Consider the following 22,364-nt stretch of genomic DNA (forward strand, 5'->3'; position numbering starts at 1 on the left):
CAAACAAATTCAAAATGACAAGAAATATTGAGAAATCGATTCAGTTGCTTGTATTGTTAACACAATGAGCACTGTTATCTGGGTTCTAGATCACTTCACTATGACTTTCTCAGTTCTCAATCAGTGAGAAAGTCTTTATATTATTATTATTATTATTATTATTATTAATAATAATAATAATAATAATAATAATAATAATAATAATAATAATAATAATAATAATAATAATAATAATAATAATAATAATAATTTATGTTGATTTTTTATTTCATTTTTTTTACTCTGACATATTTACTTTTCTATCTGTATTCTTGAGGGGGGGTACACCACCTGCTTGTCCCCACTGGCATGTTAGCTTTACCTGGAATGATCCAAAGCATGGAAAAAGACATAGGCGTATCTGTTTTTTTTTTTGTTTTTTTTTTGTTTTTGTTTCTTTCTTAATAGACTACATGTGTTTTATTGCAAAGAAAAATCCTGCAGAGGCTTGTGGACTGGGTTGCCTCTCCACAGATCTGACGAGTTGATTGGCCTGGTTGCACTGTCTGCTTGCCATGGAGAGGCTAAGTAATATCCATCCTGTGGCATATTCAAAACAATAACATCCCCATGCCTGCAGTAGACAATCATACACCAGAAAAATGACATTGTGCACCTTTAAGTAGAGTAAGAGAAGTGAGTAAGCATGGAGACATGCAACAAGGCCATGGGTAAGCCACAGAGGATGCATGAGTCTAGTAGTGCTTCCAATATCCAACCCTGTCAGTTACAAGATGGCCACCACACTTTTCACTACAAGGATGCTAGGTTACCTCTAGAGTTTTATTAAAGCAATCCCGCCTTCTGGTTTCTATAGCGACAGGCTCTGTACGTCGAGGCTCTGTGCGTGATCGATCATAACTCTGACCGCGCTGGTTGGCCATTGGTCTGAAGTGTAAACTAGGCCTACAAACAAGATTAGACTATAAGAGTAAGGGTTAGGGATTTGTTCAATTTAGTTTATTTTCTATAGCCCAATATAATGTCTCCATACATGACTTAATTTATTTGACCTAACAAACTCCAAATCTAACAATAAAATAGATCAAAACAATACAGAATCAACTGGACTTCTACATTGAGACGGGTGAGTTTGCTGACACGTGACGCGAAACATCCTAAAAAAGATTTAGCCTAAATTTTACAAAAAAGTGTACAGAAGGCCTAATTGCACTTCATCTGGAACTTAAACGTTTTAATAGGGTCGTTTTTCCACTTTGACCTAGGCCACATAAGCTCAAACTTTTTGTCATGGCCATGTTGGTAATCATTGACAACTCATATTTAGGCAGCTTTAATAACCTGGCATTTGACTACGCTTATGGATTGTTTTTATGTAGGCTATTTTAACTTATTAGTGATAGAATGGTCCGACAGTAAGGCAAGGCAAATGATAAGATACTTTAGGCTTTATAACAGTTAACAGTTAGAGGACAACTCCATGCAAAGCCTAGGCCTAGAGATTGTTTCAGTCGGATTTACACACATGTAATTAGGCTATTGAAATTAACGATTCGTTTAAAAATGCACCTTTCTCAGGTTCACTGTTTTAGTATGTATTGAGCACGTTTTAAAAGTGCAGTTTTTGGAGCCATTTTGAGTCTGTTCTATTTTTGCCTCATGTCATTCCGTCTGCGCCCACTAGGGGGAGTCTGACACGGGCTCTCTAAATTCAGAAGCACTTGTCTTCTAGCATCACTGTGTTTATACCTTAGTCTCCCCCTATTACCTATGTCCTCTGCCTCTTATCTCTTTCATCACCTCCCTTGTTGCCTGGCTCCTTACTCCTATTCCCTTGTTTCATTAGATTCTTTGTGCATTGCTTTAGCCCTACTCTGCTGCTGCAGCCTATGTCTCCAAGCCCGATCATGTGACCGAGCTGCGGAGCCAGGAGAGGAAGCACCGCAGAGGAAAGGAAACGAGGAGATGAGCGAGGAGAGAAGGGAGCAGCAGAGAGGAGGCATCATCGGCTGCTGCAAGAAGGAAACCAATTAGGACAGGACTGTGAAATAGACATACAAGGAGACACACAAGGGGACAGTGAAGGAGACGACGGGGAGCAACTGCAGGAAAAAATCAGGCTCAAATCCATCAGTTTCTGACGTTACACCAGACCGACGGCATCTGAGGATAAACCGGGACTAAACCAGGAGGAAACTGGGACTAAACCAGGATTATAGCAGAACTAAAAAAACAATACTGCAACAGGACTAAAGCCAAGACTAAATCTCAGTCAGCACTAAGCCAGGACTAAACCAGGTTTAAATCCAATGACAGCCTCTTTTATAGACAGTACAATGCAGTGGAGTCTCTTCAGTGGAATCTATTGGATTCTGGGATCTAACCAGGCCTGGACCAGAACCAGAGCCGGTCTGAATGTGTTCTGAGCCAATCCAGGCCCAGTTCCAATTGAAGTGAGGCCTAAGGCTGAAAATGGGCCACAACCGACAGCATGCTGCAGTTTACCCAGAGACACTCAGGTAAGAGACCAGATCGGAGGAAAACCGGGTCTAAACCAGGAGCTTGTAAGGTATGAAATAGGCCTACATCTGGTCTGATATAAAATAATACAGGCCTAAACTATTTCTTATCTGGGTCTACACCAGGTCTTATTCAGGATTAAACCAGGTCTGAACCAGGCCTAAACCAGATCTTGACCAGGTCTAATCCAGGTCTAGCCTTGTTTAATGTCTGTATCACATTGATTAACTGAACCAACCAATGTCGCCCTGCTGCAGTTTGTGTGAGCAGCACAGTGAGAGGATTTGAAATTAAAATGAAAGCGATTATTCCCATGAGCCCCACGTCTGTCTGTGTGAGAGGGAGAGGTGGAGTGAATTTTAACACGTCCAGACTATTCTGTGGCCAGAGAGCATTTTTAGGCACAACCTCAAGCAGCTTCAAATTAACAGCGAGAAGTGTGCTAAAAGCTCCTACCCCAGTGGAGTAACTGCCCCTATGGGATAGTCCTAACTGCCCCTGTGAAGGGACAGCTGTTTACTGAGGTAAATCTATATTAAAAGCTAAAGGCATGATAAGTGATCCAGACAGCCCTAAGCCAGGGGTAATTTTATTTCTAGTTCCTGCTGTGTCTTGGAGTTAGGGTTCAAGTTTACCTATTATTATTATTATTATTATTATTATTATTATTATTATTATTATTATTATTATTATTATTATTATTATTATTATTATTATTATTATATTATTTAAAAAAATAAAAAATAATCATCATCATCATCATCATCATCATCATCAATGTTAATAATTTTGTTATAAGAGATTTCTTTTTATTTTCACAGACCCAGAAGTGTACCAGAATTAACTCAAACCCAGAGCTGATCTCCACCAAGTCCATTCTAAAGTCTGAATCCAGAGGGTTCCAGGTCCCGTTTAAAGTCCTGGATCTCAATCAGAATCATGCTGAGCCTGATTACAGTCCGCGCCTATAGTATCCACACTGGGCTCCTGGATCCATCCTGATCCGGGACAATACCAGATCCTCAGATCTAGTTTAGACTCTGGAGCATCTATAGACTGGGACATTTGGACTGTTTTTAGATCCACAATCAAGCCTGGACCCACAAAGACCTGCCTGGACAAGTTTAGATCCAAAGAGACCATACCACCCTAATTTTAGACCTCAAAAGTGGGTTTAATTTTAGACCAAGATGGTCCTGTTCTGCAGCAGGCCTTGGTCTACAACGGTCTTTTTAACAAAAGATGGAGTCACTCATTGAACAAACTTTTTAATTGACCAATCAACCCTCCCTTCTCCCAAACACTCCTTTTTTAGCTCCTCCCTCTCCTCAAACTACCCGCTCCTGCTCCCTTTCTTTTTGGACTCTCCACAGTAAATCATCTTCCTCCTTGTATGCAGTGATTCACAAACTGGTTTTACTCCAGATGTCCTTCCTGCAGCTTGGTCTGGCACAAATAGCACAAATGGCTCTGTTAATCAATAGACTGAAGATCTGGATTTGGACTAACTGCGCCAAACTAGACTTTGTGTAATTTGATCTAATGCCTTGACGTCTGTTAGATCTCCAACTTTTGTAGTTCCACCATAACTACTTTCTGTTGAAACTAGTGCCAGCAACAGACCTGAACTGGACTATTCCAAGGTCTGTTGAAGGACTACATAAACTTAACCTCAATCCTATGTTTCTCCAGCTCCCAGTGTAGCACTGTAGGTCCGGCCACAAGAGAATAAAGATGGACGGTACGGGGTCTGGTCCGGGTGCTCAGAGTCCGGAAAGTCCAAACCGGGCTGTGGAGTACCTCCTAGAACTCAACCACATCATCGACTCTCAACAGAAACTTCTAGAGTCACAGAGGAAACGGATCCAAGAGTTGGAGGTTCAGCTGGAGCGATTAAGTCAGGAGAACCAGGACTTGAGAAACCAAGATCGGAGTCAGTCACAGGAGCAAACCAACCCTGGGAACAGCCAGACCAACTCAAACCCAGAACCACGTCAGAATCAGAACCAGCCCAAAGGTGAGTTCATCCTCTCCCCAAACCCCTTTTCCAGCTCCTCTCTAGGCTCAAATGCACCTTTTAGCTCTTCCCCCTCCCCAGGCACTTCACTGGTACTTGAATATAGGGTAGGTTGGATTTTAGCCATGGGTTAGAGGTTTTTGCTGATTGCTAAAATACTGTGAAAACAGACGCCAAGAAAGAAAGAATTGTTCCATGTGTCAAAAGCTCCAGTGATAAAAGTGGCTCTAACTCTTGTTTGTTTTATCCACAGCTCGTCCTGAACCTCCCCCTCCCCCTCCTCTGCCACCAACCATCATTCTTTCCAAAAACACTAATAAGACCAGCTCTGGACCAGCCAAAACCAGTTCTGGAACCGCCAAAACCAGTTCTGGACCAGCCAAGACATGCTCAGTCCCAGCACGGCCCTCTGAATCCTCCTTAAAGAACCCCAAAGCCCAAGACTGTGGCTCTAAACCTCGGATCTGTATAAACTCGCACAGTGTGGAGGTGAAGGCCCAAGATAGCAGCTGCAGGACACCGTCTATTTCAGCAAAGGTTTGCTCGGTGTCTAGCACTAACTCAGAACTGAACTCCAAAACCACAGAGATTTCATCTAAAACGGCAGAGTTCTCCTCCAGGACCTTCGAGTTCTCCTCCCGAGGCCCAGTCCTCACCAAGACCGAATCTGGGTCCAAAGCCCACTTCCAGAGCCACTTCTCCTACAGCAGCAGCGTGGCTAATGTTAGCTTCCAGATCCCGGCGCCTGCCACATCCTCCTCTGGTCCAGTGGAAGCCCCGCCCCCACCTCCCCTTCCAGTGCGCACACACATAAATACCCATGTGAACACCCATGTGAATGCCCATGTGCGTGCTCGGACCTCAACCGGGACCAACACCAACTTTGTGGAAAAAGAAAAAGAACGACTTGAGCGACTTCATCGAGTTAATGCAGCTAACAACGTCCATGCACACACACTGCATGGCAACAGGTGAGTTCATTAGTCCATCGACACCATCCTGTTGTTTGGGACCTATCAGCAGCTCTTCAAAGGCAGGGGAAATGGTACATATTAAGTTGAATAAGTCAAGTTGGATTTATTGAATGCTTTGGATTGTCTATATATTATTATATTGTCTATGCTTAACTATGAATGCTGCATGTGAGTGTGTGGTGATCGGAGGGGGCAGGGGCGCAGATTGACAGCTTTGTTTCTGTCTGTCTAACATGGGGCCACTGTGGCTACAGAAGTACCTCACATCCACCAAGTATGGGTGGAATAATGCACTTGAAAGCTTTGGCATCCTGAAAGGCACTTTATAAATCCCACCCGTTACTATTATATTTGTACATGAAAATTGTTAATATTTTATGTAAACTTAACAGCACCCCGAGTCAGACTCACCATTAGGCTCATGCTAAGAGTTTGTCGCAGGCCAATAGGAGACTGAATATAGTAATTAATCCTTTCTGCTGTGCATCCGAGCATCCACTGTCATTGCATATTTAGATTCTGCTGTGCACAGGTGTGTACTGCTATGTATTACTGCAGTGTAATACTGTGATATATTGCAAGTACTTCAGATGCTGTTTCTGTTAGTGCAGGTGTGTATTGTCTCATTAATCTGTGCTGTCGTTTGTCGCAGTCTCTTCCCCCTCCGCAGTACTGCCCCATTTACACAGAACAGCAGCACCCAACTGTTAAACAGAGTACTGCTGTACACAGCTGTTATCGCTTACTGCAGTACAGGGATATTTTAGAAAGTATTGCACTATTCCACAATGCCCCTCAGTGCTGCAATTTTTTTACAAAGCAATGCAGCACTGAGGGGCCTGATACATTGACAATTACCATAATTGACCTGTGTTTTAAATGTTGTTTACTTTTTTTTTTGTACAGGTGTCACTCCTCCACTTCTTGCCGCTCCCCGCCCTCCTCATGTATATCCCCTCCTACCTCTTGTGTTTCCCCACCTACTTCCTGTATGTCCCCACCCACCTCTTGCATAACCCCTCCCTCTTACCCTGGATCATCATCCAGTCTTCCTCCAAACAGCTCCTTCCATCAGTTCTGCTGCGCATCCAGACTCCTGCACCTGCCCCCTCCACCAAGCAAGCACTCCAGGTATGCTCCAACCTGTCCCAAATCAAAAACACAATTTCTTCCCAAAAATCTGTCTCAGAATTCTATAGTCTGATTCATATCCTTTGAGCACCCTTCCGACCTTTTCAGATCCCACTGAAACTAATCATGTCCCTCTATACCTGTTACAATCCCCCTAATCCATGTCTGGTGTATTTTCAGGGAGGACGAAGATGATGATGTTGCTCATCAGTTCTGTTGCCCCGCCTCCGAGTGCAGTAGCCCCTCCTCCAGGTAACCATGGCAATGGGGATACTAAGATACAAAGAGCCAAGATGATAGAGGACACAAGGACCAGTGGAGTGACAGCGACCAGGATTCAAAAATGAATAAAACTGTTTACACTGAATGGAACTGGAGTGAATGTGATTCAGTTGGATCCAGCCCTAACCAGGACTTTCAAAGAACTCTCTGTTAAAAGCATGAAGCCTATCTCCATCAGCCACCAAATACCCCAGGAGCAAAACTGGATACAACATCCTTTGAACAACAAAGAGAGAAGTGGACATGGAACAAAACAGAGAGGACACTGTGTTTCTAACCTGGATTTACTGTCACAGCAAAGTATTATTTTAAATACAGGACTAACCCAGGATAAGTCTGAAAAACAGGAATGCATCAGGCCTACACCATAACCTATCCAGGATTAAATTAGACCTAAACAAGGTCTAATCCAGGAGAAAAGGGTTTTAAACTGATCATTGAAGCCAGTTAGTCTCAGGGCTGACACTCACTGACAGAATACCACTCTTACTCATGCATTCATTCACTCTGGGACGTTTCAGTTGATGGGAGTAAATCCAGGGTAGAATCAGGACATCTTGTTTGGGTTTGAGTTTGTTCCCTCACACAAACTGGGAAGGCTTACTGTACTCACTGTGTTTAAGACCTTGTGCGTTTACAGACAGCCGTGGAAGTGCCATACTTCATCCCATTTCTAGTGTAAATATTATCTTGTGTAAAATGCAGGAACTGTCTGAGAGAAATAAAGATAATGATGCTCTATATTCTGCAGATCAATAAAGTCTATCTGAACCAGAAATGTCTCTGCTCACTCAAAACACTTCCTACCCCGTTTTTGAAATTATCCAAATCTGAGAGCATTTTAGGCTGCAGTTCTTCAGTGGCCCAGCAGAGGGACCTCGTGGGATCCGTAGGAGGGTGCAGTGTTGCCGGGAGACAGTTTCTATGGAGACGGAGACGGTTGCTGTGGAGACGAGCAGCAGGAGGAAGAGGAGGAGGGGGCGACGCAGTCCCACTCACTGCTGCTGTTCACAACAGCACAAGTATTATACATGGATTTCGACTTCATTTAGCTGATTTTACAGTACTGATAGTTATTGTAGTGTAGATTGTGCTGCACTGATAATTAATATTTCTACTGTGGAAGGTCATTGTTGCACTGTCTTTGGTCTACAAGGTTAGAAAATAATTACATATGACAGGCATATTAGCCAATTCTAATAAAAATACAAGGATATTCAGAGGCTACACATACACTTTATTAGCTTTTGAGCTGATACTTTTAAAGAATAAACTCAGGTAGGATACAATTATTAGGCCTAAATTCATGTGAAAAAGCCTGTGAGTCACTAGAGCCTGGACTGCCAGAACCAGGTGGGACCGTCGCACTCTCTGGAAACACCTCCTCAGCTGTCATCTCAGTGTCTGATCAATGTCTAAACCTGCCTCATACCATTAGGCCATATCACAGAATAACAAACAACTCTATGAGACAGAACCACATCAGAATTGGACCAAAACAACAAAACCACCCGCCAATCTCAGACAGGCACGTGACACACCGCCGGAAGTCCGCACCTGCCTACAGCTCTGCGTCAGAAGGGAATAGGAGCGAGGAAAGGAGAGAGAGAAGGACACTTAGACGGAGGAGAGAGAAGGCAGGACGGAGGAGGCGTGACGTAAGAGCACCAGCACACTTCGCAAGCGCCATCTGCCTCAGAACCTGCGCTCATGGATCAGAACCGGACCACAATACCCGCGCCCTGAACCCCTTTCCCGTGGTTCCGAGATTGTTTTCTCGCGGAGTCATGTGGTGCATCAATTGCGCGTCGGATAAAACACCAGCGCTCAACAACAAGCTTCTGTTCAGGTATGATTTGAGTATAAACTGTCTCTAGATCTTATCCACGCCGAATCTGACCCGAACCAAACCCCATTTGGTCTCTGATACCAGGACCTGCCGCTGTCAGCATCGTTAAACCCTGTTAAATCTGGTGCGAGCAGCTTGAATCCGCGCTCCCCGCCGCATCACCGCGACACTCTGTATCATTCTGTCTTTTGGTTCTAGTTAGGTGTATGCCATTTTAATCTTTGCTTTGTTTTCCCACTGAATTTAATTCTCGTTGATTCAGCATTGGGTTAGTCCTGGTTTAATTTTGGATTTGGTCTTGGTTTTACTTCAGTGATTTATGCCAGTGTGTGCCGCGCAGTGCCGCCTCCTGCCGTGCGTGTGGTTTGTAACTGCGACATGGGCCCTGGTCCAGGTCCGGATTCGGTTTAAATAAAAACGAGCATTTGGTTCATTGGAGTCACGTGACAGTTTTCTCTTCAGATACTGGATTGTTTCAGACAGGTGAGCTAATCTGTTTGGGTCCTGTTGTGCCGAGGTTTCCAAGTTAATGGCTGAACTTCAGAATGTTTAAATAGCCTATATATCATTCTGTTTAGGAAGTCTTCACAGTTCCCTCCAGATTTACCTGTACTCTACAGAATTACTCAGCATATGAACTATAATAGAGTAACTCAGGGTCATAGGGAGTTAGGCCTACAAAGCTGACAAATATCTACTTTTTACTTTTTCTTATAAAATGAACTTAAATACTGTCTGAAACCACTGACATGGGCTAAAGCAAGTATAAGATTAAACATGTAAATAGACCTTCTGTAGATGGGTACACAGTGGCACTTTCATGGTGAAGTGAACCATCCCTTTTACACAGTTAAATATCACAACAACAGTTGCCTTATAGGGTCATACAAATTGAATGATTTGATGGAACAGAAAAAACTGGAAATAAAACAACGATGAGCAAATGGATTAACAGCCCAGGGCAGAGCAAGATATCCCCTCCTCAGAAAGAAGAGATCCACTCCTGGACAGAGTCTGATGAGATGTAAATATAAGGTCCAGTCACCGCTGGAGCATGTAGATGGAGAGCAAGGGAATAGCCAGGTGAGACTTACTAACACAGACCAGTCTGAATTTATGCAGTGAGTGACAGCAACCACATCATGGCCATGGTCATCCACATATTTTTCAGACCAGATATAGGACAATTTAAACTTTAGAGACTTGAGTCTGAACCCAAACCTGGTCATCCATAAACCCATGTTCCACCTATATGTGTTCAGGTCTGTCACAGAAGAGTTTTTGCAAAATTGTTTAACTTGGACATTGGCATTTACAGCAGCCAAACGTTCTCTAGGCTAAACACAGTATTTTACTTTTTTACTAAATGTTTTTCTTTTCAATTAAATATTAAAATATTTTGAATTTGAATAAACACAGTATTCACACATTATCTGTGAAAGCGGCACACGACAGTGGACCTAGTTTGAACCAGTTTACAGAGAAACATATGAACTACAGCCCCAGGCCTCAGCCTCCGAAATGCACTCACCCCACCACCCTCTGGTAGTACTCAGTACACACAGAATACACACAACACATATTACTACACTGATGTACATACTCTACTCTGCAGTATATCCATGCATGTGATTTATATTTTTATCTGAATAAAAAGTTTCCAGTCAAAACTATACTCACTGCTATTAGGGATTGTGCTGTGTGTAGTATTATTTTTCCATTCAGGGGCAAATGTGCTGTATCTTTTTTCCTTTGCTCTTGCTGATAGTAATCTCTACATGTTTCTAGCTGTGGAACCGCCTCTGTGACTTGCGACCCTCTGACTATTTTCATATTGTGTCACCATTATTTAAAGTGCATTTTAGGCTATATTAATATTAATTTTAAGAATAATTCATTTTACCATTGTGTTTTCAGTCCGGACCAGGCCCACTGCGCCGAAGCCACCATGATGCCCTTTGACCCATCCTCTTTCTCTTCTCCCTTTCATCGCCATGGCAATAGTCCCATGCCCCTTCGTCATAGCAACAGCCCTCTGCCCCGCCCCTGTGACCCATGTGACCCCTACTGCTCCGCCCACAAACTCACTCAGGTAACACTGGCATTAGCACGTCTATATCTGACCTACACCTAACTATTACTAGTGGGTCACTACTAATACTATTAGTTCTGCAGTTCAAGTGTGCTTCTCTTCCTACAAACCTCACATAAAACCAAAACCTTTCCCTTTAAAATGATCCCCCCAGGGCTCCGTGTCTCCCGTGTCGCCCCCTGCTACTGGGCTCACCTGGGCTCAGAGGAGACTGCAGTCTGCCAGTGTGGCTCTCAGAAACCAGGATGAGGACTACGAGCTGTCCACTGATCTGCAGGACAAGACGGTCAGTGCTGAGCTCTTGCTTTACTGCAATAGAAACCTAACTTTAATCAAGTCCAATGCTGATTTGCACTTGTGCAGGTGGAGATGCTGGAGAGAAAGTATGGTGGGCAGTTTGTGACTCGCCGAGCAGCAAGGACCATTCAAACAGCCTTCAGGCAATATCGAATGAGGAAGAACTTCCAGCGACTGCGGAGTTCTGCTTCTGAGAGCCGCATGACCCGCCGTATTATATTGACTAACATGAGGTCCCAGGTACAACTGGGTTTGGGGCATAAGACAGGAGAAAGCAATAGATATAGCACTAAATCCAATTAAAAAATGTTACATAAGAGATATGAAGGATGTGTGTGTTTTAACAGTACTCGTTTGAAGAGCGACTTCCTCAAGGTCAAGGGCCTACAGGTCAGCAGGGGTCAGAGGTCAGCGGAGATCTCGAAGATTCTTTCTCCAAAGCGGTACAGTATCAATTCTCTTCACAAGAGTTATGTTCCAAAAAGCACGGACTGGGTTGTTTGGGTCAGATCTGATCTAGTGTTATGGGCATGTACTGACTGCCCCCACCTACCGTAACCTACTAACAGCCTTGGTCTTCCTAAAGGTGGCGTCCTTGGCTGACTCTATGGATGAGTCCCTGACCTGTCAATCGCAGTCTGGTCTGGACTCTCAAGACCCTCCTGAGGACAGTGCAGAGGAGACACCCGAGGACAGTCCTGAGGAGGACAGTCCAGATGAAGATAGTCCAGACCCAGAGCAGTATCAGGGTTATCGCTGCTCTCTGGGACCTGGATCCAGCTCTGATACAGAATTCTGGTCTGGAGACAGAGAGAGCTCCAGGAGCGGATCTAGACGGGGTTCCAGAGGAGGCACTGCACCAGGGCACCTGCCTGTTCTCACCATAGAACCTCCCAGCGACAGCTCAGTGGACATGAGTGACCGGTCAGTACTGCCCCCTACTTGGGGTGGGAAGATTCTAATTTTGATATGATATGGGTCACGATTCGATTTTATATTATTATATTTGATATCAGTTTTTGGCATTTATTTGGGCTTTTTCTCTGCTCCTCCTAACTTTGATGAGGAGCACGTTTCTGCCTTGTTCCCAGCAGCAGCAAACATGCTATAAGTAAAATTGTGGAGATGGTGTAGGGCGAGTCGTGTAAATTACAAGCGTAGTTGATTACAGTTTAAGAGTATTTAAATGTTCATTTTTGTCAATCCTATGTCTGTCAATGTAAAATGAAATCTGACTGAATGATAAAACTCACCTCTGTTAGAACTGGCTCTGTGCACAGTAGCACGCTAGCTAGAATTGGCTGTATGCACAGCAGCATGCTAGCTAGCTCGCAAGAAGTGTCCTCTGGAGAAGTATTCATTTCATTTGTGTAGTTTTTAACATGCTGTCAGTGTAATCCATCTGCAGCTCCCTGTCCTCTGCCTTATTTTTTTTTTCTTTATTCATTTTAGCATGACTCAGCAAAAACCCTTTAGAGATACAATAGGACAGGAAGTAGTGATGCTAACAGTGAGGTTGCTGGGCGCTGTTGAGCCTATGTAGCAGCTGTAAGCCTCATTCGGGTTGTTTACTTTCTGTAACTGTGAAAGGACCCCAGGTCTGACCTTTTCCTGCCCGTGCTAAAATGAAAACAGAGTGCGCATTGAGGGGCACATGAGAATCAAACACAACACAAGGTTGAATCAAAACACCAGAATCGAACGATTTGATCTTTTTTTGACAATCGTCCCATCCCTACCCTCTACTGATCCATAGATGTTAGTGCAGTCACATAATGGTCCGTGACTGACAGAAATGCCTGTAATGAATATTAATCTGTATCTGTTGTAGTTCTGAACGTGGATCCATTGGGCGCCTAGTCTACGAGCAGGATTCTTCAGTGGATCGAGGGGCAGAGGGGGAGGTCCGGAGTGAAACCGGAGGAGAGACAGCTGGAGAGGAGGAAGAGGACAGCCCCGAGGAGGAGGAAGAGGAGACCCGTGACGAAGGAGACTCTACTGAAACCGAGTCTCTACAAGGAACCATCAAACACAAACCCAACCAGAACCAGGCTCAGGGACAAACCAGAGTCCCAGCACCATTGCCCATGCCCTCAGCCCGCACTTTGCCTCCACACCCACACACTCATCCTCAACCTCACCCCCAGATCCATACTCACCCACAGCACCCCCTCCTGCCCCACCTGCAGCACAGTGCACCCTACTCTCAGCTGCATCATCAACACCAGCCATATATCCAGCATTATCTGCACAGCCAGGGATACAACCAAAACCAGGTATACAGTCAGATCCATGGATTCCACCCTCACGCTCACCCCCAACTACTGGCACACACCTGCCCACAGAGCTGCCCCCAAAACCTGCCACCGCTGACTGCCTCCTTCCCAGAGCACACATGTCTTCAGCAAAAGCCCCACTATCCACAAAACCTGCCCCAACAAAGACCACTTCTGCCTCCACACCCAATGCATAACCATCCCCCAGTTCACAACCACCCTCAGAACTACCCCCAGGTCCACCCCCATACTCACCCCCTTAATCATGCTCATTTTGCCCCACACCAGATTCACAGCTTTCCCCAGGCAGACCCACACTTCCACCAGCTTCCTCCTCAGCTTCCTCCTCAGTTGCCCCCTCAGATGCCCCCTCAGCTGCCTCCGTTGCCACATTTACCCCACTTGCCCCCCCAGTGTTGCCCCGAACCGCCAGCCTCACCTCATCCTTTACTGTCCTCGGACGGCGACAATGACAGTGTCCAATCAGCAACCACAAACTCCAACGACGACACAACCACGACAGCCAATCACAGCTCTGGCTCATCCTCCCGCGATAGCCAGCCAATGGGAGCACTTACCGGGATGGGGGGCGGAGCTGTGGGCAAAATGACCTATCAGAGGGAAAGCAGAAACAACTGGGACTCTCCTGCATTTAATAATGACGTGGTTCAAAGACGACAGTATCGCATTGGACTCAACCTCTTTAACAAGTGAGTACCCCCTTGAAGTCTATCTCCAACAAGCAGACCATAACAAAAGTTTGAACCAAATCATAAACCAGTGATTTTCAACCTTTTTCAGTCACCAACAACTGTTGACTAGATCCCAAAAACAAAAAGTGTGTCAAGCCTTTTTTTTATATTAATGTATAGATTTTCAGTTTTCCTCCCATATCATCTGGCGATAACCTGAAATCATTCTCTGACTCCCATGGTGGGATTCCAATGTTCAGGTTTATAGCTACTGCCATAAGCAACCATAATCAAATCAATATTAAAAAAACAAAAAACAAAACAAACTACAGATACTTCATTCATCAGGTCTTCCCAGACACCTCTGCCAGACACTGTAAGTTGATGATGTGTTTCTTGTATGCACAGAAAACCAGAGAAGGGTGTGCAGTACCTGATAGAGCGTGGCTTTGTGACGGACTCTCCTCTGGGCATTGCTCGCTTCATCCTTGAACGAAAAGGGCTGAGCCGACAGATGATTGGAGAGTTTTTGGGCAGCAGACAGCAGTTCAACAAAGATGTGTTAGAGTGAGTAAACACACACTAGGCTGGAATCGGCCTGTTGCAGATTAAATCAGAGCTACTCAATAATATACAATACTTTCCTCAGTTTTTTAAATGTCTTTTGTTTTGTAGATGCGTGCTGGAGGAGATGGACTTCTCTGGGATGGACGTAGATGAGGCTCTGAGAAAATTCCAGGCTCAAATTAAAGTACAGGGAGAAGCTCAGAGAGTAGAACGGCTAGTGGAAGCTTTCAGGTACAGTACTGCTATGTCCCATTACTAATACTAGAGCTACTACTACATCTACAATAGATTTAGCAAAGATGTTTGTTATCTAGATAAATGAGTTTGTGTATTTCTGTATGTCTTTGCAGTCAGCGGTACTGTATGTGCAACCCAGTTTTGATACGACAGTTCCAGAACCCAGACACAATCTTCATTTTGTCCTTCGCGATAATTTTACTGAACACAGACTTGTACAGTCCGAGCGTGAAACCAGAGAGGAAGATGAAACTGGAGGACTTCATAAAAAACTTACGAGGTGAGGAGCCATAGCCTTATCTTTAGCCCCACAATGGGACTTAACTGGCACATGAACTACTCCTACCCCAGACTTGTGAAAAGGACCATCTTATAATATAATATAATAACAATTATTTGATTAGTTCAACTGGAAACATTCAGTCTTTTTAATGAAAAAATAATACAAATATGTCTTTATTTACAGAATTACAGTAGGTATGTACTTACTGTGAGAATTATGTTTTACAAAATGTTGTAATAGGGTGCTCTTATGAATGAGAGCTTTCAAATACCTTTCCTTTCTAAAAAAAGGAAATGTCACTGAGAGAAGCAGCTCCACTGTTACAGCATCTGACTGTTTTCCAGCCCTGTGGTCTCTGTGTGGAGGACAAAGATGAGTGGGACGCTCTATGGATGTGATGAGAAATTTCTGCAATGAAATAGTGCAGTTGTGAGTTGTGTGAATATACGGATAAGAACAAGTTTTCTTTTCTTTTTTTTTTTTTTAATCAAATAACTATCCGAAAAGGACAATGAAAAACTGCATTCATGACAAGGCCATGCTATCTATCCTCACAACCAAATATACAGCATAACCTTGGGTATTTCTCTCAGCCAAAAACTGTTTTGAGCATCGTCTTAAAATCAACACCAGAATGGTGCTGAGACAGAATTTGATGCAAATTCCATCCATCATCATTTGCAGTTGCTTAAAAGATACCCCTTTACATGTAGATGCTGGCTTTGACAATATGTATTTGTTTTTCAGGAGTTGATAATGGTAGTGACATCCCGAGGGATTTGTTGGTGGCAATATTTGGTCGGATTCAAAAGTGGGAGCTAAGGACCAATGACGACCATGTGACTCAGGTCCAGGCACTGGAGCGGATGGTGGTTGGCAAGAAACCGGTCTGTAGCTTTAGTGTGATGCTCTGCTATTCTGTTTGAATATTTCATAAAGTACAGTACAGTTAGGTATAGAACATTCATAGAACAGTGAATCATTCAGTATTTATAAAATAGAGTTTACATTAATCCCTTGAGTTTGGTGGTTATTCTACCTGTATTTTATTTTGTTTTAGTTTTTACCTCTAAGCTTGATTACCTTGATCTACAATATAAGCAATATGACATGTGTGAAATAACTGATCATAAACATCTTAACAGTATTGAGGTTAGCATCCTACTGGTTAAAAACAGCATTAAAAGAATTTTGATAATGGTATTTGTTAACTAGACTATACACAAATCACATAAACACATTCCAAAAGACAAAGACTGCATTATCAAATCTAATTATCTTCAGATTTTGATCAAGAAAACACCATATTTCAACCTGTACATTAATGTTGACAAGTAAAAGAAATGCATCTTTTCACAAGCTCAGGTCTTCCATATTTAATAACTGAATTGTGCCATATAAGCCATCTTAAAACAAGTGGCATCAGCATACATCAATCATACTGAGTTCAAAGTGCCAAACTAATGGCAGTTTACCTTTCAAGTAAATGGTTGGAAACATTCTCATCTCCTAGATTGCTGGAATGCAAAATTAAGAATGTTAGGAATTGCAGCTGTTTTCTTTCTATATTTTTAATCTGCTGCTAACATATATATATATATATATATATATATATATATATATATATATATATATATATATATATATATATATATATATATATATATATATATATGTTTGTTGTATGTTTTCAGGTGTTGTCACTCCCTCACAGGAGGCTAGTGTGCTGCTGCCAGCTCTATGAAGTTCCAGATCCAAATCGAGGGCAGAAGTCTGGTGTTCACCAACGAGAGGTGTTCCTCTTCAATGATCTGCTGATGGTGAGCCTCCCTGCACTAAACACAGAAAAAAACGCATCAGTTTCAGTTACATCAATCACTCACAATTAAAAGTATATTACTGTTATTAACTCCCTACAACTTGAGGCTCTTTGTTGGTCTAGAGTCATTAATCAGTGTCTTTCCCTGATCACGCGTTATTTGCAGGTGACAAAGATATTTCAGAAGAAGAAGAACTCTGTGACCTATAGTTTCAGACAGTCCTTTCCATTAATCGACCTCCAAGTGCAGACCTTCCACAACAACTGTGAGTCCCTATGTGTCTTTAATGCAATCCCACAATTCATTTATTTACACCTGACCTATCTAATGCTAGGCTGAATTGAGCTGTACACATTTATCAATCTGGAATACCTCTTTATGAAAGAGAGTGGAAATAGGCAAAACATCATTATAAATACTTCAAAGGGTATTGTTTCGCTGCTTGAAACAAGCTAAGAAATCATACTTTTGTTAAATCCATTTGCGAGAAAAGCACAGACATCTTTCCTGTCCGCAAATGCACAAAGCGATTCCCTCTGCAAGTTTTTCAAAAACAAAATAGTCAAAAATTTCGATAGAATAGGCTGAAGTATGTTTGTCGTATGTTTGGTTTATTTGGGCATTTCATTTTTGGTTTAAAGTTCAGTGCTGCCCTGTGATTGGTCTGAACCAATGGTGGCCTGACCAATCATAACAACTGGACGTGTGCCAGATTGATTCTTGTGAGTTTATGAACTCACAAATATCACAAGAATTCATCAGGCTGGCCAGGTTAATTCACACCTTGTTAATAGTCAATTTAAAAATATATATTTTTATATTTCAGTTTACCCTCATGGGATCCGGCTTACGTCTCAGACACCAGGATCTGAAAAGAAAGTCCTAATGGTTTTCAATGCCCCAAGTCACCAGGACCAAGCCCGTTTCAGTTCAGACCTGAGAGAAAGTATCGCAGAGGTGCAGGAGATGGAGAAGTATCGCCTTGAGTGTAAGACTGGCATCCTTAACCTTTAATCTAATGCTGAGTCTCCTGTGTTCAGGGTATAACTTAAGTACAATGTCATAATTCAAGGTTAGATACTAGGGAAGTAGACAAAGTAATTAGCAACTGTGTCATAGTTATTTTAAAATCAGTAAACAAATGTGAACTTAATTTATAATTGAAGGGTTTCCTCATGTTTATTATCTGACTTGAAGCTGCTCTTTATAACTTCAACTGCAAATCGCACCCATTTCACTTTATTTATCCTCATTCTATGGCCCAGTTGAAGATGTGGTGGCTGTTTGACTGAACCACCACATCTTCATTCAGGCTTGGAACCTTAATGTCAGGTCTGTCTCACACCAAAATATTAGTTATTGCATCTATGATGGAAGGAATTAGTTGAAAGGTTTAGGTTGAAAAGTACTATAGTCAATAGGCCAATTTGCTAACCTGGGCAATTGTGTAGTTGTTATAGATTCAAAATGAATTGTACTACTTATGAAGTTGGCTGTCAATGTGGAACATTCATTTAAATGATCTCTCATGTGTTTATGGTAGCTGAACTGGAAAAACAGAAAGGACCAATTAGAGGCGAGCTTGTAAATGGCACCGGACCAATAAGAGGAGAGATGGTGAATGGGGTCCGTCCCAGTTTAGATGATTCCTACGCCACTGATGGCCTTAAACGCAATGCACTAAACTCCTCTCTGAGAGACTTGACTGAAACAGGTGAGATTTCAACTCACAACCCTCATATATACAAACACTATTTGCTACTTATATTTATAAATTCATACATTCCAAACCATTTTTTCCTTCAGAAACAGTTTCACATTAACACTTGGTGTTACAGCTGTTTTCATGTATTGCTCTCTGATTGGTATTAACACACTGCTCTCTGATTGGTTACAGGGAAGCGTGGTCGCAGGAACAGTGTGGGTTCCTTGGACAGCACCATTGAGGCAAGTGTACATGTACAAAACTCAGGTAGCCATCTACTCACTGTTATTTTACAATGTTGTGTCATTCCTTTAGGGTTCCATTTTGTCAGGACCACACTGCCGAGAACAGCGTCCTCCTCAGGCTGCGCCCTTCTCACCTGTCTCCCCATCACCTGGTTTCCAGGGTTACCGCTTTGGGGGTGTACCCAAACCACCAGTCACTGCGCCACATTCATCATTTGCAGGACGTCGCGCAAAGATTCCGGTGCCTTTGGTGATGTCACCGCCCGTGACTCCACCCCCATTAACTCCACCCATTTCTTCTCCACCACACTATCCTGCTCCCTCTCCCCCTGTGGCTCCACCCCCTCCATATCACCTAGTCCAATCGCAAGCTACCGCCAAACGGACAGTGTCTACCCCCCTTTCTCCAAGATCCCCACTACCTGGCCAATCGCGTATCCCCAACAGCAGCAACCAATCGTCTCGCAGCCCTGGGTATAAACTACCTCTAAGCTCCACACACTCTCATCCTCTGAGTCCTGCCCACTTCCTGTTCAGCGCCCCGTCTGCCCGGTTGGTTCCTCAGCACTATGCCCCTCCCATGCCAGGCACTCTGGCCCCACCCCCTCGCTCACCGCTCCCAACAGGCGCCACAGCAACAGCATCTATGCCGACAGCAGCCATGGCAACAGGGACAATAAAAAACAAACAGAGCCGCATAAGCACCGTCGTCTAGATATTAATATATTTATACAGTTTGTCTGGCTAACACTGAGTGACATCAGGGTTTGACATATAGAGATTTTAAAAATATAAGAGACAGTATACTAGCAGAGACATCTTAACCTGTGCATTTAACACATAGAGGGATTGTCAGGGTTAGTGCTGAAGCAGAGGTGAATGGAGAATGTAATGAGAACAGCTTGTTCCAGGGTCAGATTCTCTAGAACAGGGAAAAGAGTGTGAACAGCCCACTCAACAGTATATCTGTCCACAGAACAGGACTGCATTTATGGAGTTAACTGAGGACTGTACAACCTGTTACCCTGCTCATGAAGGGGATTGCCAAAGTCCCTTTAGTTCACTGCATATTGATGTGAATTCATCAGATACAGCTTTATCTAAAACACACCAGACTGTTACAACTGTGGAAGCATCAATCAAACTTTTCCAATGCAGAGAAATGATCCAGTTTGTACCTGTGTGCCATACATCAACTGATACCTACTTCTCATGTGATTCCAGTGCTGAGAAATCAAGGCATAAACATTTGTTTGCACAGGTTGTTGCATTAGATAAAAGTGTACTTTCTAACACATTGTGACACAACCTGCTGCATTCAAGCAAAGGAGCTCTCTTTTGTGTTCCATCCATGGGTGAAGTATCAAAGTCTGCTGCCAGTCTTCTGTATGATGTTGTTTACTTTAGAAAGTGTAAAACATTATTTTTGAGGCAAATTTGACTATTGACTATTTTTTATGGACAATGGTGAACAGGACCAGCAACATAATAATCCCTCCAAAAAGTAGGTTCCTGTTTCAATTCTATGACACAGTCAAAATCCAAGATTTTAACAAGTTCTGATGTCTTGGGTATCGCATTACACACTGCCCTAAAATTAAGGCTGAAGTTAATAAGATATTTGTGTTGTGTGCAGTTGTGTGTAAACTGGTTTAAATCTTAAGACAGGGACTTTCAGTCCATACTTATGTGCACAGAATGTACCCCAATGTGTCCAGTTGTTATACCGTTGGTGATTGGTGTAAGATAACTCTAACCTAACTCTTAGAACAACAATCGTGTCAACTGGACAAAGGATCATTTGCTCTAAGATACATAAAACTAACCAACATCCAACATTACTTCCAACAACTGAATTCACCCTCTTCCTTCCCGAGCCTACCCGTAACCCCCCGCCAAGCCTGGCGCACCTTCTTTACCCACAGAACCACAAGTATACTCAGAGGCAATGATTCCCTTTGGCTCAGACAAGTGCACTCTGGGAAACTGAGTTCCTGCAGTAACTCTCTAATTGGCTGTGGATGGATCAAAGCCACGTCTGACGTACACTCTTCTGATGCAAAGACAGATCTGTGTTGTGTATGTATTGTGTGCACAGTGAATGTGTGACTGCATTTTGTTTATGCTCTCAAACCTTTTGAAGAGGGGTTTCTGAATGGACATTTTAAACAAACACTTCCGGTTGAAACTGATCTGGTTCAGAACTAAAATAATGTGATTGCTTAACAGTTTATTTTCAGATGATTTGAATTGAAGGAGTCTTTAAACGCACTTTCTGCCATCCGGGATTCTTGGATTACTGTATATGAATGTAACTGGGTGTACTGGATAAAATGCCAAACCTTTAATGCGTAATTACATATAAAAGCTACTAGACCTAAACACCAGAAGTCCAAGGAAATATATTTGGAATAAGATTCCACTTTGGAGGATTACAAAGTCAAGAGATAACCCACAAAAACATTGTTGAATTTGTCAGATTTGTACAACTTGGCTTCCTCAAACTGATTCAATTTGAATATTTTTGCTGAACAGTAATAATAATGAAGTGAGAGAGATTAAACAGAGCAATAACAGTGTGGGACATTTTTTCACACCCTGATGTTATTTCGCTTATGAATGTGTTTATTGAAGATGTCACAGTTTCTTTTGAAGCGGCCTTTAGACTCACTCTGGACCTATCTGAACCAGTTGGAAATAGTCTGAGTGAGTCCAGTACTGGTTGGAACTGATCTAACTATGACACAGCGCTGTATATTTGCTCTTGGTTTCTGTCTCCAATGTACAACAAGACCAGGAGTAAGCCAGTTTTAAACCAGGTCTACACAATGATCAGAAACAAATACTAGAAAACAAGACTTTCCAATGCACCTAAACATGCATGTAAATAATATCATTTTACACTTAAATAGACTAATTACAATTGATTAGACCTGGTCTACATCTGGATTCTTCCTGGTTTAAACAACGTTAAATAATCTTTAGGAAAGTGCATCTGCTTCTGTGTAGTGACCATGCTCTGCCTGTAGGGGCAGTGTAGGTTGCATGTTTTTCTGCGCTGTAAATAAGAACAACGTAAATAAATCCAAACGTTCAATGATTGTTGTTTCTCTGTTGTTATGTAATACTCAGAGCCATCAGAAGTCTTCGCTCTTGGAGCCTTGACACATCGTGTTTCATCATGTCCTTATGCGTCACCACCAGTGCTTTCACCTGTTTGTTCTAGAGGTTTACATCTCTGGAATATAATATTTATATTCCAGGCAAGAATATTTATTTCTTGCTTGCTTGCTTGCTGTCTTGCTTGCTCTCTAGCTTTGCTCATACAGTATACATCAGAAATTAGGCCTATGTGTCAACTCCAAATTACCAGTAAT

At 42.7% G+C, this 22,364-nt stretch overlaps 1 protein-coding gene across 1 annotated transcript; it reads left to right on the forward strand.

The window, feature by feature from the left end:
* The first annotated feature begins 1,755 nt into the window (after positions 1–1,755).
* Positions 1,756–22,082, forward strand: LOC117373455 (IQ motif and SEC7 domain-containing protein 2-like). The gene is made up of 22 exons (XM_033969486.2): positions 1,756–2,519; positions 3,342–4,537; positions 4,791–5,508; positions 6,418–6,642; positions 6,823–6,894; positions 8,609–8,773; positions 10,691–10,865; positions 11,020–11,151; positions 11,229–11,402; positions 11,510–11,605; positions 11,749–12,086; positions 12,994–14,148; positions 14,539–14,697; positions 14,806–14,928; positions 15,048–15,214; positions 15,965–16,104; positions 16,912–17,037; positions 17,203–17,302; positions 17,864–18,025; positions 18,581–18,751; positions 18,935–18,984; positions 19,058–22,082. Exons 2-22 carry the CDS (start codon positions 4,255–4,257, stop codon positions 19,700–19,702), a joined length of 5,376 nt encoding a protein of 1,791 aa, XP_033825377.2. The 5' UTR covers positions 1,756–2,519; positions 3,342–4,254; the 3' UTR covers positions 19,703–22,082.
* The last annotated feature ends 282 nt before the right edge of the window (positions 22,083–22,364 follow it).

This window comes from Periophthalmus magnuspinnatus, chromosome 7 (assembly GCF_009829125.3).
Source record: "Periophthalmus magnuspinnatus isolate fPerMag1 chromosome 7, fPerMag1.2.pri, whole genome shotgun sequence".
Classification (NCBI taxonomy): domain Eukaryota; kingdom Metazoa; phylum Chordata; class Actinopteri; order Gobiiformes; family Gobiidae; genus Periophthalmus; species Periophthalmus magnuspinnatus.